General features: G+C 48.1%; 1 protein-coding gene across 8 annotated transcripts; it reads right to left on the bottom strand.

The window, feature by feature from the left end:
• Window positions 1–27: 27 nt before the first annotated feature.
• Window positions 28–18,322, bottom strand: Dhc64C (dynein heavy chain, cytoplasmic). Of its 8 annotated transcripts, none has more exons than XM_018007489.2 (15): window positions 17,953–18,322; window positions 16,287–16,861; window positions 15,397–16,231; window positions 14,733–15,336; window positions 14,567–14,672; window positions 13,989–14,027; window positions 13,692–13,847; window positions 9,585–13,640; window positions 9,472–9,498; window positions 8,251–9,403; window positions 6,083–8,191; window positions 4,573–4,771; window positions 4,047–4,164; window positions 382–3,986; window positions 28–320 (listed from the first exon to the last, which is right to left on the bottom strand). In XM_018007489.2, exons 1-15 carry the CDS (start codon window positions 18,194–18,196, stop codon window positions 155–157), a joined length of 13,992 nt encoding a protein of 4,663 aa, XP_017862978.1. In that variant the 5' UTR covers window positions 18,197–18,322; the 3' UTR covers window positions 28–154. The 8 variants fall into 8 exon arrangements, with proteins under 8 accessions (XP_017862978.1, XP_017862979.1, XP_017862982.1 ...); XM_018007490.2 differs by lacking the exon at window positions 4,573–4,771 and adding an exon at window positions 5,719–5,914; XM_018007493.2 differs by lacking the exon at window positions 13,989–14,027.
• Between the last annotated feature and the right edge of the window lie 64 nt (window positions 18,323–18,386).

The raw sequence follows: 18,386 nt of genomic DNA on the forward strand, positions 1-18,386 counted from the left end.
TTTGAATTTCAGGCCAAGATTGCTCTATTTGTTGGGGTTGTTAGTTATGTGAATATATATTTAAAATTGTTGATTGGAAATAAGGGATTTGGTTTTCAAAAATTTCTATGGATTATATGATTAACGTATACAATATTTTATATAGTTATTGATATTAGTTCAAAGCCGTGGAGGTCAACACGGCCACGCCACGCTCATAGAAGCTGTGCGAATCCTGACCAGCGGCCACAGCCAAATCCACTGTGAAGAGCAGCTCCGTACGAGTGGAGTTCAAGTAAACGGGCAATGTTAGTTTGCTTACCCGCGGCTCCGACGAGATTCTGCAAAGCGAAAGAAGTTAATCAAGCTTAACTAAATTCAAGATTTTGTCGGGATACTCACTTGATCCACTTTAGTATGGTTAAGGGCAAATCCATCATAATAGTCGAGGCGAGTAGCAATTCATTGTTCTTGCACTGGGCGCCTTGCAGCTTGAGTCCGGTGACACCAAAGCTGCTGTCCTTCTGGTCGGTCTTCAAACCTGCATCGGTAATGGTCACATCCAGAGCGAGCTCCTCCAGCGACCAGCTGTTGGCTTGAGCCACACACTGCCTGGTGGCCGTGATGTATGCTTCCGGGTTGAGCAGACCGCCCAGCCATACGGGGAAGCCCTGCAGCTCCTTGGCTCCCGCCTGCGAGACGAGCTGGGATACCTTCTGCAGCTGCTGCACACGCATGCTAAAGTCCGTGATCCACTGGATGACGGTGCAGCCCATGGGCACTGTGTAACGCTTCCAGCCCTTGGGTATAATGCCACGCACCAATTCGGACAACATGGAGCGATGGTGATTGGTTTGCTTCTTCTCACCCTGGCAGATCAACACGACATCCTGTAGATCGGAGATGACCGTCTGGAGAAGTCGAGCACCGCTGGTCACCTCGCGCTCGAAGTAGCGATATAGCGGATCCTTGATGTTCTCCACGGTGCGTTTTAGTACTTGCAGACTCTTCGGCAAAAGTTCCAGCCAGGCGGTGGCCGAGTTGTGCAGCGTCTTCATCCAGGACGGGCGACCATCCTCGCTACGTGCCACGGCCAGTGCAGATTGCTCCGACTGCTCCTCAACGCTGTAGGCCAACTCATCGTCATCCTCTAGCTGCTGCATCTTGAGCAGCTTGCTTACCAGATCTGTGCCTCTAGTTGTGAGCAGCACCTTTTCGGCGTTGTTGGGCAGACCCAGCCAGGAAGGTGTCTGGCGATCTGTTAGATTCTCGATCCACTTCAGGAAGTGATCACGGCGAGTGCCATCCGGCATGGTAATGTGTCGGAGTCCACCTGAGGCGCCATCCACATTCGCAACCAATGCGAAGTCTGCCTCGAAACTGCGTGCCGTGAAGAGTTTCTTCAGGAAAGAGGTAAGCAGACGCTGATCGAAGTCGTTGTCAATCTTGCCTCCGTAGATGGACTGGGAGAGCAGAGTGACCAGTGCATCCCATGGCACCTTCTCTGGTGGCAAATTGGTACGTCCCATGGCCGTGGTGTCGATCCACGTATCCAACGTATCGCAAGCCACTCGCAAGTCGGACTCATTGAACTCGTACTTCTTGGCCCAGCCAAGAGGCACATAACGCAATCGCTCCTGAACGATGGCATGGAACCAGGCCAGCAAGAAATAGAGTCGAGCACGCTCACTGGGCGTCTTCATCATTCGTGCGGCGGGCACCGTCGAGAAAGTGCGCAACAGATTGGCGCGAATGCCTGGCGGTGGTTCAAAGACGAAGATGCGACCGGCGCGTAGTAGATTAACCGGAACCTTCGGATTGATTTCCATGGTGAGGAAGAGGCGGAAGCCGGAGTGTGGCTGCAGCGAGTGCATCTTCTTCTCCAACTGCACCAACCATTGTGGAGCCAGGTGTACGTTCTTAAGCAGCACCCAGCGACCTGTCTTGCAGGCCATGTTGATGGCGCGCTCAGCCTGGTTGAAGCCCTCGGCCGAACCGATGGCAATGCTCGAGATTTGTTTGTTCTGTTCGGCGGCCAAATCATCCACACGACCCGATGCATCGAAGCCGGGCACAGAGCATAGCAAAGCAGGTGTATTGCAGTTCAACTGCTTGTCCACCACGGCCGCAAAGTCCAGCTCCTGCTCAGCGTTTGGCATATAGTCGACGCCCAGCACCGTGTTGACCACATTGTGGGCAGCGGCAATGACGCGATCCGGTCGGAAGGCCTGAATGAGCAACAGCTGATGCACGGAGCTCGCAATGGCGCTCAGTGCCTTCGATTCGTCCCACAGCTGGGGCACGCACTGCTCTGGTGAGCTCTGCTGCAACCAGGCGCCAAGCTCAGGCATGGAGCGCACCTTTTCCACCAGCTTGCGGAAGATGGGCAAACGGGTAGCCAAGCGATTAACGCCCTCGATTTGCTCACTACTCAATCCCTCAACGTGGGTTGGATTAGTCAATAGGCCCTCACGGCTGCGTAGGAAGAAGTTGAACTCTGCGTCGAGATTAGATTCTCCAGTGCCCTTAAGATGGATCTTGCACATGAGCAGTGCAAAGGTAAGGCGATCGTTGTGCAGCATTCCACGTGCAACACGCTCATAACACACCTGGAATAGATCCCTGGTCACGATGCCCAAGCGCTCCGAGTGATCGGTGCGACCTTCGAGCCGTGGATTGTTGTATAGCACGGTGGAGAATATGTCAAGGAACATCTTCAGCGAGTACTGGTAGAGGAAGTGGACCTGGTTCAAGCTGTCCATCGTGAAGTACATGTTGCTGCACGCCACAGAGAGTGGCAGATACTGCTGTGACACCGTCTCAATCTCGGCTATCACCTTGTCCGTCTCATCCACCTTCTGATTGATGTCGTATGCCTCCTTTTTGAGTGTCTCCAAAGTTGTGATGACCGAATCGTCATCCAGAATCTTGCCCTTGGCATCGTTCAGTGCTTGCAACAGACTCTTCTCCAACTGACGCAGTCGCAGACGGAACTCGCCTTGGAGCTTCAACAGATCGGAACGTTTCTCATCAATGTCCGGACGCTCAGCCTTCAGCACTTGGTTCAAACACTGTGATTGCAGCGAGCTGCGCGTCACTGTGAAGTTGACAAAGGTCACCCTCGAGCAAATGTCTGGCGGGAATTCAACAGTTGGATCACGCGTCGACAGGAAGATGACAAAGGATGGCGACAAATCGATATCCTGATCGCCCAGCGTGATGAGCACGCGGCCGCCAGTGCGACGCAGCTCGCGATTGAGCACCGGATTTAATATAGGATCATAGTTCTCAACGTCCTGCACAAGCAAAGGATTACCGAAACGCAGAGCCGACTCCAGATTCTTTCGGAACGAATCGTCCAAGAAGGAGGTCTTCGTTATCTTCTTGCCGGCGTACTCATTCAACAGGAACGTTGTGGCCTGTCCCGAAGGATCAATGATCAACGGATAACGGTTGAAGCGCTTCAACATGATTGCATTCTCCGTGCACAGATCATCCGAGGGCAAGGCATTCGCCTGCCAGCGCAAACGCTCATCCGGATTGGAGAGGTATTCTGTGCGTGCAATGTCCGCACGGTATTGGATGCTCGCCGATTGCAAATGCTGTGACCAGGTGGTAAACAGATTAAGACGATAATGCTGATCAAAGTAGCCGCCATACGCTATAAAGGCTGCCGACAGTAGCACATCGCCCACAATTGTGGACATTTGGGACTTGAATGTCTCGCTGGTGGACTCCCAGCGCTCGCGTTCAATGTTCAAGCTCTTGAGCAGAGCAATCGACCGATCCACTTTGGCCTGCACATTCTCCAGATCAGTTTTGATGGCCTGAGCCTGGGAAATAAGCTGAGCATATTCCTCCTTGTAAGCAGCAATGCTGCGTTCCAACTGCTCCACCAAATCCTTGGTCTCCTGTGCACTAGCCAAGTTCACGTCAGCCTGCTCTTCCAATGAGCGCAGTTCCTCACGCAACGGCTCCACACGCTTCAACATGTCTGCGTATTCGATCTGGGAAAGAGACATTAGAAATTATCTGGTAATATTCTATATACACCATATAATATTTACCTGTGCTATGGCCCATTTAACCATGGGACCGCAAGCCATACTCGCACGATTGACCTTCTCAAAGTTGTAGTCAGGATTGCTCAGGTACTTCGACTTCATCTTCTCCCGAACCTCATCGCTGTGAAATTCCCAAATTAATCATAGATTACAGATTATTAATTGTTATTAACTCATGACACTATTCAGGTTGTACTGGTATGAATTAGGCAAGCAAAGCAGTTATTACTGATCAACGCAAAAATTTAACCAAAACCAATAAAATAAAAAAAAATAAAATAAAATAAAAACAATGAAGAAGTTTTCCAAATTAAAGCCAATTACCAGTTAATATTAAAGATTAGGAGCAACATAAATAATATTTACAGACAACGCAGCTCGCTTAATCATTCACAAAAACTACGGGAAAACAAATCTCAACAGAATAATTTTCTACTCTTCAGTGAAAACAAAAATAATCAAGGAAAAATTAAAAATCAATTCGAGAACAAAAAAGAAAAACAAAATGTAAAATTTGTTTCATGCTTACGTTATGTTCTCGGTACCGAAGTTAGATACAATTGAATTAATGAAATTTTCACGCATTATCACTGCGCGTATCGCTTTCCAATCGGTCGCATACTCGCCCAGCAGCAGGCAAATCGACTCGAGTGCCAATTTAACCACCGACGGTGGATTCGCCATTGTTCGCACCTCAACGAGTTGCTGTTTGCGTATAGACTTCACAGCTATTGGTGGTTCGATTGGGTTGGTTTGGTGGTTGGGTTAACATGAAGGATCAGAATTATTATAAACCATATGCAGCACAACGATATGGGCACTTAACTGTTATACTCGTACAGACTAGCCTAGCAAATGTTACGTTTAGTTTTTAATACTATAAACATTATTCAGATGTATGGGCTATTCCAGGATATGAAATTATTTGTCACTGTTCCTGCAGATATCATGATAATATGATCATGATAGAGTGCATAATTGCTAGGTACTATAAAATATCATTAGAAGCAGAAAAGCTTTGATCATATTCATAAACATACAATCAGAGCAACGGACATTGATCAAGACTACAGAATGTTTTAAATAATTTGTAGGTCTAACATATAGTATACATTAATTTAAAGTAAATTATTTTTTCTGCTGCTCTGCGACGTTCTCTTTCTCTCTAGAAGTTATCTTTGGATTATCATTTAGTTTATCCTGGAAAAGTCCATTTTAACCAGACCATAAGATCTAGAACATTGACCTATTTGACCTGCTTTTGGTAGCGTAATTTAATCAACAATTCTTAACGATTTCTTTAGTTTACAACTTATACACATGATATTTAACATTATGTTTAAGGTTATATATAAAATATATATCGTAAGTTAAGATATTTGCCAGTGCATTGCGTATGCAAAGTGTTTGTGTGTATATATGTGTCTGTGTGTGTATGTGTAGTAGTAGTGGTAGTAGATATACGATTATATATATTGCAGTTGTTTAGTTATGTTATAGAATATTTATATAAATATATATATATAGTATATGGAGATATATGATGCCAATTAGTGTCACAATACGGCACAACAACCTGAGATGAATTGACGTTAAGTGATAAATGCGATAAAATGATGGCTATATATATATATCAGATATCAGATGGCATATAGAGATATTGAGAGTTGCGTACGTGATCTTATCTGTCTCCAAGTTAACAATCGACGATATGAAACTGTCTTTAACGAGTATGCCACGTATGGCCTTCCAATCTGTGGCACTCTCATTGAGCAGCTCGCAGACCGATTCCAGAGCCAGTTTTACGACAGCGGGCGGATTTGCCATCGAACGCACCTCGGCCAGGTGTTTCTTTTTAATCGAGCTAACGGCTAACGATTGTGCGAATTGTGTTTGTGTATAGATTGGTGTTGGTGTTTGTGTGTGGAAGTATTGATTTAAATATTATCATAAAATTATTATAACTAGACTTAGAGGCAATACGTAGCTATAGTCTAAATATCTGACCCCTCCCGCCCCTTGGCATCCGAAAAACTTACCTTGCTGTGCTTCGATAACAGCGGGCTCCACCTGGGCCAGATCTGCCATCACATACTTGCGCTTCTCTTCGATTTTAACCGTTTGATCGGCTAGACGTATTTGTATCTCCTGAGACTGAATCTTCTTCTTCTCCGCCTCCTGTTGATCCTGGAACATTTGCTTCAACTTCGCATTGGCTGCCTCGTTCTTTGCTTGCAGCTCTTGTTTCTTGACTGCCAGCGATTTCTGCATCTCTTCCACCTGCTCTACGGTTTCGGCAATCTTGTTGAGACCCACGTTCAAGTGCAGCTGCTGCTCCTCCAGATCGCTGCGCTTTTCATTGTACAGCTTCACAAAGTGATGGATGAAGTCCAAATAATGACGTGGAGTGACTGCCATGGTGCGTCCACCTCGTTTCGCCAAACGAGCGTTGGCCTGGTGGAGGGTCTGATGCACATAGACGCAGCTGTTGATGACAGCATCGCGATGTGTGGGATTGGCCGGCACCAATGGGCACACAGAGGGGAAGAAATCTGGTGGCGACCAGTTCGGCTTCTCGAGGTCGACACGCGTGGTGAACTCCTTGCCCACCTGGAACAAAGCTGAGTCTGACCAATCACCGAACCAATTGAGCACACAGCGATTGAACAAAGCCGGTGAAGTCGCTGCGCGATCCTTGAGGCCATCCGTTGAGGGATTCATTGTGAAGACAACGTGCAAATTACGCATCACCTGCTGGGTGAACCACTTGTACAACTCATCGCTGGAATCAAGCATGAGACCTTCACGCTGAGCGCCTTCCTTGCACTGCGTCATCAGAGTAGTGTACTCGTCGCCCTCAAAGAGGCCGGGCACCTCGCCGTTAGCCAACAAGGTGTTCATGCGTTCAAGGAAGCCAGAGTCCAAGACATTTGATTCGTCCAATATAAAGGCGATCTTCTCGTCCTTGCAACCAGAGCGGCGCAGTACGCAGCGAAGATCCTCGTCAAAGTCCTCGCTCGTATATTTGTTGTGCACCTTGATCTGGAATATAGACAGACCATTCATCCAGGCCACAAAGCGGGACAACGTCGTCTTGCCGGCACCAGACACACCAATGAGCAACAGATGACCCTGTGGCTGGCGGAAGATACGATCGATGCGAAGTACATGATCCAGAACTTCGTCGAAGAGCACGAGCGGCACGTCTAGCTCCTCCTCGTAGAAGACCTTTAGGCGTGCACGCACATAGTCGCGCAACTCCTCGCGATTCACTGGCATATAATCCTTCGATAGCCAATTGCTGTACAGGATGGGTCTTTGTAGTGCCTCCTCCTGATTGATGCCAGGGAAGTGCTTGTGGGCAACGAGATCAATGTTTTCATTGGTCCAGCGACGCTCTGAATCATCAACCAAACGATCCTGGAACAGACGCAGTGCCTCGTGGGCCCATAGACGTACCAAGCCCTCGACGGGTAGCGAGTCCAAGGGTCTTATGGCTTCACAGATACCACGCACCCAACGTGTCATTTCACGTGGTGAGTACACATAATGCGGCTGCATGTCCTGTGTAAAGCGATCCTGCGAGGCCAAATAGAATTCCACCATGGCATTTGTGAGTGGCTCTGCATAGCCACGCAGCGCTGGCATTAGACGCAGCATGGCACGCGAGAAGGTTCCATAGATCTGCTTGAGCGACGTCTCTCCCGGATAATCGACGTAAATGATGGGCACATGGCGCAGGAAGCGATGCGAGAGAGGCTTGCGTCCCGGATCTGTGGGCGGATTACAAGCGCCCACAAATTGAATTCGCTCCAGTGAAACCCAGGCCTGATCGCTGGCACGATAGAAGCCTTTGTGCTCCACCAGCTGGCGTAAGAACGAGATGACACGTTGTGTGCCATACGAATCCATGTCCGGCAAATTGATTTCGTCGCAGAACAGCACCAACCACTTGCCAATCTGCACAGGGGAGAGCACGACGCCATTTGGCGTCTTGCGGTACTCGCAATAATGATCGAACGTCTTCAGCAGCAGCTCCGGTGTTGTGGCCGATGAGAAATTGAGGCCAACCACTTCCATGTCGGGCAGAGCTCGCAACGCCGAGAAGAGCGTCATGGTCTTGCCAGAGCCAGGAGGACCGCAGAGAACTATGTGAAAGTGATATTATTAATAACATAAATACAATTCCCATAGTTTGTCTATTTACCCAAGGGCTTATGCTCCGCTAGCCAAGTGTAGAGCAGCGATTCGTGACGCACTGTGTCCAGCGTGGGCACCACAATATCGGGCGAGGCAACCTTGTGGGTCTCCACCTCAATTACAGGCACCTTGTTGCTCCATGGCACCCACTCACCATTCATGCTCACTTCGTAGTCAATGATCGGTGCTCCCGCTGCACCCGGAAGCGGCACAGTGGTAACACTACGCACAAAGTCTCCCAAATCGATGCGTACCTTGAGCTTAGCATCGCCGGCGAATGACCAAAGCACTGAGTAAACGAGAGCTTTGGGTATATATTGCTCCAGCTGATCGGCAGAGCATGGGAAGTCCGGATGCTGGGCATTAAAGTTGAGCACATTGCGTGCCGACTGATTGAGCATAGAGAAGAGAGAGCTGAGTGCGCGCAATCGTGTGAAGTCCATGATATGCTCCTGCTCCATGGCATACTCCAGGGTGCGCACCACAATGCCGTCGCCCGAGAAGAAGGGCTGCAAGAGCAAGGCGATGTCGCGTTGCACCTGCAACGAGGGCGACACCTCTTCCTCTTTGTCCTTGGTGGTCTTCATCACACCCACGAAGTCCTCGTCGCCATCCTCCAACGGGATGCTACGCAAGCGTGACAAATAGTTTTCAAAGATCATCTCCGTGGAAAGAACATCCTCCGAGAACCAGACCATGCCGCAACGGGAGACAGTAGCAAGCGTGGCAAACTTCAGGTCCTGCACCTCAAACATGACTCGCACGTTGGGTGGAAGCGAAAGGCGCTCGCCATTGGGTAACGTCAGCAACTTGTTGTCATCCAGCACAGAGTTAAGATTTTCCACCCACTCGGGATCAACGTCGCCATCAAATATGATCCATTGGCGCTTGTTAATCTCACCACGCACATTGTCAATAATCTTACGCAGAATGTGGGTGAACAAACCATCAGTCCATTCACGGGTATTCGGATCGAGGACACCATAGAGCGCTTCCTTGGAAATAGCTTTCGGATCGATTACGTGAGCAACACCCTCAACGCCCTCGAAACGCTCCAAAGCCTTGAGCAGTGTACGCCAGGCCGTGGACTTGCCAGAGCCCGAAGGTCCAACCATCATGAGGCCATGATTGAGATTGGAGATTTGATAGAGTTGCAGCACCTGAATGGGAACACAATATTAGATTAAAAGAATGTCAATGGTGATATATTGAATATAAGATTAGTTACTTTGTCGACCCAAGTGGAGCCGAGTCCCTTTTTGGTAGTGGTTAGTAAGCGTGTGAGGCGAATCGAATGTTATGACAAGGTCAAAGAATAACTAGTGGCCCGGCCACACTTACCTTTTCCATCCAGGCGGCACCCTGTTCATCGCCTTCGCCGCAAACCAAATAGTCCTCCTGGCATACTTTGCGAATCTCTTCCTTGAGGCCCTTCATCTCCGCGCGAGTGTAGCCGACATTGGGGAAAACATCGCTGAGCAGCGAGAAGAGCAACGGTATATCCTCGGCCACCAGTTTAGGCACCATGGTTTCACACACCGACTGTATGAGAATCTCCTGCTCGGGCAGATTCTCGGCCACAGAAGCCTCGTCAATGTTCTCCTCGCCACGTTGACGCATCTGCTCCTTGATCTTCATAATGCGATCACGCTTCACGTTGCCTGCAGAGATGAGCACTGACTTCAGTGCACGCAAACCAAAGTCGTAGTGGCTCTGATTGGACAGCTGCTCGTCACAAAGCTTGAAGAAGGGCACAATCTTGCAGGCCAGCTTTTCGGCTGAGCGGAAACCTTGCGAGAAGAGCATCACCTCTGCGATAAGCTGACGATCAGGCGTTGTCATAGCCAGAGAGCGGAAGAGCTTCTTCAAATTATCAGGCAAATTGGATCGACCAGCGTAGCCCGGATTCATGGTTATGAAGATAGCCATATCTGGGGAGACGCGCACTTGTTTGCCCACAAGCTCGACAGTGATGCTCTCCTTGTTGCTGTCCATCTCGTATTTGAGCGCTTCCTGAATTGTTTGGATCTGCTGTGAGCAGGCAGACAGCATACGCTCCTCCAATCGATTGAACTCATCGAAGCAGCCCCAGGCGCCCACTTGACACAGACCAACGAAGATACGGCCCATGGCCTGGAAATCAAATGTTTCGTCGCAATTAAAGACGAGCACAAAGCGTCCCAGTTGGTTGCCCAGCGCCTTAACGGACTCTGTTTTGCCTGTGCCAGCTGGACCGAAAGGTGAACCTCCCAGTCGTGACTCCAGCGCTTGCGTCATGGTCAGATAGCAACGATCAGTGAGTGGCGTTTGAACCAAACGATCCTGCACGCCTAGGTATTCAAAACCGTAGAAGAAACGCGCATTGGCCATATGGATAGTCAGCTGCTGCAGAACTTCCGTCTGCCGAGGATCGAAGTAGAAGCGCATCTCACACAGCCATTGGAACGACTTTGGTGAAGTCACACCGTTGGTAATCAGACGCCGAGTGACTGTGCGCTTGTGCACAAACTCATTGATGAGATGCTCCAATTTGCGACGACGTAGCGCCGGTTGCTCCTGCAGCACAGAATCGGCCAAGACATTCAAAGTGTTCTCCACATTGCCAAGGACGCGTTGCATGGGCTTGCTATTGTTGTTCTCAGAGGCCTGCTGCAAGGCAGCCTCCACGTCCTCAGACCAGAGGATCTGGGCAGCTAGCACGACGATCTGAGCTTGATACCTGTCGCACCATTCCATGTACTTCTGTGGATCAATTTTGCCATCCCGGAACTGCTTGATATCCTGTACAGCCTGGGCCAACAGCGAGGCAAGCGTAAAACGCATTTGCTTTTCCACCAGAGACAGCCACTCGTTGATCTTGGGATGCTCCACAGTAGATACTGGATTGATGAAGTGCACCTCCTCGCCCTCACGCGAGGATATACCCAAGATGACATTGTTCTCCTCGTTCAATAGGATGGCAGCGACTCCGGCAAACATCTTTTTGAAATGCTTTTGGAGGCGAGCAATGTTCTTGCTGTTGCCAATGATCTCCAACAGATCCTCGTCACCCACAAAGTAAAAGCGTGGGAATGACGTACGCTCACGCTCCAGATACTCACCCAAAGCTTTTTGAATCTTGCCTAGCAGATCAGCTAGACGTTCCAGTGAACGTTGTACAGCTGGTATATTCAACACATCCATGACCTTTGGCGATTTGGTCACCTTCTTCATCAGGCCCAGGAATTCTGAGCTAATGCTCTGGAAACGAGAAGTCTCCACGGGCAACAGTGTCTTAATGTCCGCACTGCCTGAGAAGATGCCCTCCAGATATACCCAGCGACGCTGCACATCGATCCATACATCGAACAGGGCGTTAATGCGGTTCAGCTTTTCCTCCCAGGTGAGGGCTTCCTCCTCGAAGACCTTATAGTAGGGTGATAGTTTCATGGCGGCCACTGAGTTGATGTGCTCCTTGACCTTGTTGAAAAGATCGTCCCAACCTCGAATGATGCGGCACTTGTTCTGATAGTTGATCAAATCCAATTCATAGTTTTGCCAGGACTCGCGCACTTGCTTCAAGAATTCCTCTAGAGCCATCTCTCCCTGAGCGACCAGAATGATATCCTTGACAATACCCTCGTTCTTCTGCAAGTTGACATCCCACACTTGACCCAGTGTCAGGTCGGAGATGACCCAGTTGACACGCAGCTGCTTAGTCAACTGTTTCCAGTGACGCTCCTTCAAAGCATCTGACTTAAGCTCCACAATCAGCATATTCACCTTGATGTAGCTCTGGATAAGCTTCTTCACGTACTCGTACGACTCGTACATGCGAAGACGAGCAGGCAACTCTTTAAGTTGTGCCATCATAGCTTCCAGTTGCTGGCGCAGCTTGCGCGGCTGCACAGAAAGCCATGGCTTCTCGCGCGTCTCATCAATCTGGGTCCAAACCTTGGACAATTCACTCCAGACACCGCGCAGATCCTGCAACTCTTCGAGAGCCACATTCATGCGCTCGGCACTGTTGTTGGGAACTGCCGATTCTTGCAGCTCAAGCGCCTCCTTGGCCTTGGCCACGTTGTCACGTTCCTCTTTGAGGCGCGAGTACTTGCTCTCAAAGATTTGCAACTGTTGCAGAGCATCATCGGGGCGTATTTTGCCACCAGTGGGTTTGGTCTTCTCCCAGTCATTAAGGAAGTCAACGGTGCGTGTCTCCACGGCCTTATCTTCGGCCACAATCTTCGCCTGAAGGCTTGCTACTTGTGTCTGGATAGCCGTGTCCTTTCGCTTGATTATTTCATTAAAAGCAGACCACTCGCCCTCGATGTTGTCCACATGCAGCCAGTTATTGGGAAATTGGAAGCGTTGACGCTCCAAAATACGCTGAGCCTCGCGGAACACTTCAACCTGCTTGTCCCAGGCAATCATGTCCTTCTTCAAAGACTGCACGTATGTAATAAAGCTGACCGCATCCGAGGTACTGGCCGCTTCGATGCTTTGCATTTCCAAATCTGTGCGTGATTTGGATACCTTTGAGTGGAACGTGGTCATCTCAGTGCCCAGCAGAGTGCCAAATTTGCCCAGTGCCTCCTTGTGCCACGAATCGTACTTCAGTGTCACCTTGGCCTGCACCTTGGCGTAATCAATGATGATGGCACCATAAGCGCGACGTGTGTCCGAGGTGTCGAAGGTTGTGCGCGACTGCTTGATGTCGTTGAGGCACTTGATCCATAGATTCACATCCTCGCCCAGGCGGCCGTACAGTGTGTCCGCTTGTAGATCCCACAGGCTTTGATAACGCAGCCATTCGTCCACATAGTTGCGCACCTCGCTAATCTTGTGCTCTATTGCGCCATAGGCATTCTCCAGTATCTTGCCATCGGGCAGCTTGGTCAGCAGATTGCGATAGGTTTGCGAGACGGGCTTCTCGAGGCCGACCTGATAGCGTGTGCTCTGCAAGCGCACCTGCGAGGTGACAATTGCTTGCCAGGCAAAGAACTGCTGCATGATCTGGAAGCGAGCCTCCTCGATTGAGGGATACAGATACATCTGCTGATTGGTGATACGTATTTCGTGCACTGCATTCTGAATCTGTGGCTCTCCACCTAGCTTGTGTGTGGGCTGTGCTGGAGCATCTGTATCCATGGAGGTGTCCACTTCCTTCTTGTTGCCCGTCAATGCTTCAGTCCAGGCTTGAATGCCCGCCTGCAGACGCAAGGCCAGCTTCTTCTCTACCTCCTCATCGAGACGTGTAACCCAAACACTCAGATTGGAATATTGACGCAGCGACAAATCATCGACAGCATGCTGAATCTTGGAAAGGATTTCCACAAAGGTGGCCGCGCTGTAGGGGCATGTTTCCAGCGAGCGTACATCCACATCCAGCTGCTCTTCCACCACTAGCAAGTCATCCACCTAAAACAAAACAATTAAGAAAAGTGCTTTTAAAAATCTTGTACATCTTACCTTCTCCTGGAACTGTGTCACACATTCGGAAAGGCGCAGCACATAGGGATCCAGCTTATAAGATTCCCAGATCAAACCGATTCCCTCGGAGACCAGATTCAAGACTTCCTTACGCAGGCCGGCAACCAGAGGTACAATGCTGGCACGATCTTCGATCTGTATGAAAGTCAAGGTCAAATTAATATATATCAATACATAATGCTAGGGCATAAGTGGAATCTGACTAATGCATGCGGGATTTGAACAATAACAAACAGTGGAGCAATAACTTTTTGGGAGCGGCACAAACAACACTACCTTGAATACTGAATTTAGTGCTAGACTCCTATTATTAAGCTGCATGAAAGAAAGGTTGTTGGTATTTTTGGTTGATATAAAAATAGGTTGTACTATGTTGACTATGTAAGTGGTGAACTGTGTCTGTGGGTGTGTTGTTGAGTGGTGTCGATAACAAAATTCAAGCTGCACGCCACGCGTAAAGCAATGCAAAAACAAAACTAATATTCCGAAAGGAAAATAAACTGATGTTATGCATATGTCTAAAGCTTTCCATACAAAAATGTTTAAAGTGAAGAAATGGTTCAAAGAAGTAAATAAATATTAATTAATAAACTTTTCATTGAGAGACTTGAAGCAAACATATGAATATTAGTTAAGCTTTAGCAATAGATCAAGAATATCTACATTATATACTTAGTAGATATCTTTTTCTATGAATTACACAACTTGTAACCAAGTTTAAGCTTGTTTAATTAGACATATGCATTCAAAAAAGTAAACAGAGCAATTGCTCCAGCTTTGGTGATGGTGGTTGTGTGTCCATTGATGATGATGGTGGTGTGGTGCAGCGTGTAAGCTAAGTAAGCATATATTACCTTCTCCAAGGTGCGTTCGTAGGTACGGACGCTTTCAATCAGGGATATAGCATATGGATAAATCTGATTCGCCTGATGAGCTTTGTTGACAATAGTGAGTGGAACTCTAAAAGAGAAAATCAAAATGTTATATTTAAAATATTAAATTTTGCATTCATCCACTCACCTGAAGCCCAGGTTCTTGATGTTGCGCACTTCTTTGGCCAGCGTTATTATTTCTGGCAAAAAGTTGACACGAAGGCGCAAAACATTGCCACGCCCAGTGCGGGAACGAGTTGATTCAATGGTAAAGATTCGCCCGGAGCTGCCGAAATTGCGCTCCTGGACCTTGCGAGCCCACTCGTGGAACACTTCAGAGATAGACAATTTGGCGCGGAAGCTATCGCCATCGGCTTTCAGTTTTTGGCCCTCGATGTGGGTCTCCCAGCCTTTGCCCAGCACATCCTCAACGCGTTTCAGATACATGGTCAGCTGGTTGTCGATTTGACGCGCCCAGATGATGGAGCCCGCAACGGGCGGTAGATCGCGCACCGAGGATAAGCGACAACTCTTGCTCTGCGGATATTGCACCTTAAACTTTTCGTGAAGTGCCTCGATGTCGTCCTTGACACGCTGTATCAGCTGCGTCTGGTACTCGCGAATGGCGCCACGAATGTGCGGTCGCACAAACAACGCATTGAAACGCGAGAATATGCGGAACATCTCGTTTGCGTTCTTTGCGGTGCCCAGTTGGTCACGTAGATGGGCCGTGATGCGGGTTTCCACTCGATCTGCAGATAGTATCCCATAATTAATTTAGATTTAAATTAAATTTATTTAGTTTCGCTTACCAATCTTCTCTTCATAGCGCTTGACAGCTGCTTCCCAGGCCTCGGACCCTTCCTTGGTAATGTCCAAGCAATCCACCTCCTTGACATTCTCGTACGCCAAGTTGACCTCTTCGATGGCATTAGCATCAGCGGCATCCAGACTGTACGGCTGCTTGGTTTCGACCGCGCTGCCATCATCGTTAGCCGCCTGCTTAGTGGGCCTCAGCACTCGCAGAATAACAGTGCGCAGCTGTTCGTGCTGCCTGCGGAACTTTCGCATATGCTCCATGCGTGTTTGCAGCTTCTTATGAGCCGGTGACACACGCCACACCATCTTCAGATGTTCGTCGCGCTTCTTCTTTACAATGTCACGCAGCAGACCCTGCAACTTATCATACTCATCGTCCCAGCAGCTAAAGATCTCGAAGCACTGATTCATCACGCGCTCAAATTCATCAAATGGAATATGCATCAGTCGACGGGTGCCAAGCACCTTGAGCAACTGCTGCGACAAATCCCGCGAGATGGCCTCGATGAGCTTCAGACAGCGCTGGATGGGATACTTAGTGTTGCGCACTTTACGCAAATGCGAGAATATCTGCTGCACAGCTGGGCGAATCTTTTCCAGCTCTGTGGCAGAGAGTAGATCGTTGATTGGGAAATCCTTCATTAGGGGATTATAATCGGCCACAGTGGCCAAAGCCTGCTTTAGGCCTGTGTCCGTGTCAAACGAAACTGTTGCGTGGAAACGCTTGCCATGCTTCAGTATGTCCAAAGTAAGAGCAACTTCTGGCGACTCGCGTTTCTCCTGGATGCGATACAATGCCCGCTCCAGATTCAGCCAAAATGATATTTCCTGCAGAAAAAATACAGATTAACAACTAAAAGAGATTCATTCAATACTTTCTTACCTGCAGCGCAGTGCCAGAACCGGGATCACGATTCAACTTGGTTACTTTCTTGATCTCGGTAATCCAGCGATTCACGCCATTTTGCAGCTGATTGAGAAACGACGAGTCCTCCACTTTGTCACCAAAGTCAACCACCTTGGCCTTACGGTTCTCATCGGCGCACTTGCGTATGACCTGATTGACAACTGGATGGGCAGTCAGCGTAATCTCTGGAATATCAATATTCTGCTGCAAATGCAGCAGGCCCATCTCCAACTCCGCCAGCTTCTTCTCCACCGATGGTGCCATCTTATCGCCATCGCGATCAGCCCGTCCAGATTCCTTGACATACGACTTGAAGTACGGTGCCAAAGACTTGCTAATGAATGCATGCAGCGTCTCATAGGGTGAGCCGTCCGAAAAGTTTATCAAACGCAGCTGCGAGTGGATCGACTTGTCAGCTTCGACGACCATGCCACGCTTGATGCAGGCCAGAGAAGCCATGCGGCTGTTGGTGAAGTGTACATCGTTGCTGATTTGATAAGACACCTGTTCCTTCTCCTCCTCACCTTCAGCCGGCTGTTCGCTGTCATCCTCTGTGAGATAGATAGTGAGAGTAAAAGCTGAGTGAGTGTCTGTTCGTTATCAAGTTCTCACCTACACCCACATTTCACTCAATGCAAAAGTATTATCTGACATTGGCGTTCAATGACGAAGCCGCAATGTCATTGACACACATTCATTACCAAGGTGTTAACCTTCGAAAATTTAGCGGCCAAGGTGAAACCTTCAAATTTCATGCATTCAAGGTCTGAACCTTGAGCGTGCGTTGCTCCCACATAGCCTGGCCCTGATGGGAGGCATCGTTCAAAGTCTCGAGTCAATGAAATGTACATGCGGACGGGCTCAAGGTCGAGTCGTTTCCGCAAACAAATCGAAAAAACAGCTATTGCTTTGTTTACAATGCGGCCACCGGCAAACAGTCCAATGTCTGGCCACACTAAATGAGCAACAGGCTGGCAGCACTGCGCATCTAGTTACTGCGCATGGTCAATAAAGCTATAAGGTGGCAAAACTAGTTTGGTAACTTTCTGAGTTGACGTCACGTATATGACATGCCTACGTAACAACCCCAAGAACTTGATCGAGTCAGAAAATAAATATCAACTTAAGTGAAACCTATCATACAAATCGGATGTTTACAAAATTTTGCACTAAATGATCTACCTTTATGTTCTATGGTTAACAGTAAAAATCAACAGATGTTTACATTTAACATTATACTTAGTACATCATATTTAAGTTAGTAAAGACTAAGAAACAATCAGCATTTTTCTTTTCCGCTGAATTGTTCATGCATATACTTATGACGTCACGCACGGTAACCACGCACAATAACCTGTATTTTGAGACTATGAAAGCTGCTTCTGAGTCAGCTGCCATGACGTCATGCGCATAAGCAAGCCACGAAAAATATATGAAGCACCCAATTGCCGATTGATTTTTAACATTGTTACGTATGCAAATTGAAGAGTATAGAAATATTTCTATACTCTACTATACAATAGATATATTTTTGTAACCGCCAAGCCTTTCTCCATAATTGCAAGCTCCAATTAGAACTCTTTTCCAACGGGGGCCATTTTGTTCAAGTTCTAAATAATTGTTGAGAAAAGACATTACAAACCTTTAATGCAATTACGCTGCACATACAGCGCCTGCACTTGCGGATCAGACAGAAACTTGCGTATAGTCTCCTGATTCACTGGATCATCTAAAGCATTATTCAGCGACTCCGGCACAACATCCTCCTCCGGCAGCAAAATGGTAACAGCTTTACGCAAGTAATTTGCAAATGCATCATAGTTGGCTATGGACAAATTAACGGCTGGATCCACCGATGTATCGGTGTTGTCCAGCGAATCGCCCATGTTTTGCAACTATTTTTGCACTTTTTTAGATAGTTTTTTGTATTAGAATTCACTTTTTCACTACACTAGAAAATTATCACGCCTAGCGAAAAAATGACGTCTGCAGTTTATGGCGAAAGTGCAACGATCAGATTGCCACATAGTTGAAAACAGTTGCAAAAAGCTTTGTAGAGCATGCAGCCCTGTTTTT

The sequence above is a fragment of the Drosophila arizonae genome, chromosome 4, assembly GCF_054131065.1.
Source record: "Drosophila arizonae isolate 15081-1271.41 chromosome 4, UAZ_ARI_1.0, whole genome shotgun sequence".
Taxonomy (NCBI): Eukaryota; Metazoa; Arthropoda; class Insecta; order Diptera; family Drosophilidae; genus Drosophila; species Drosophila arizonae.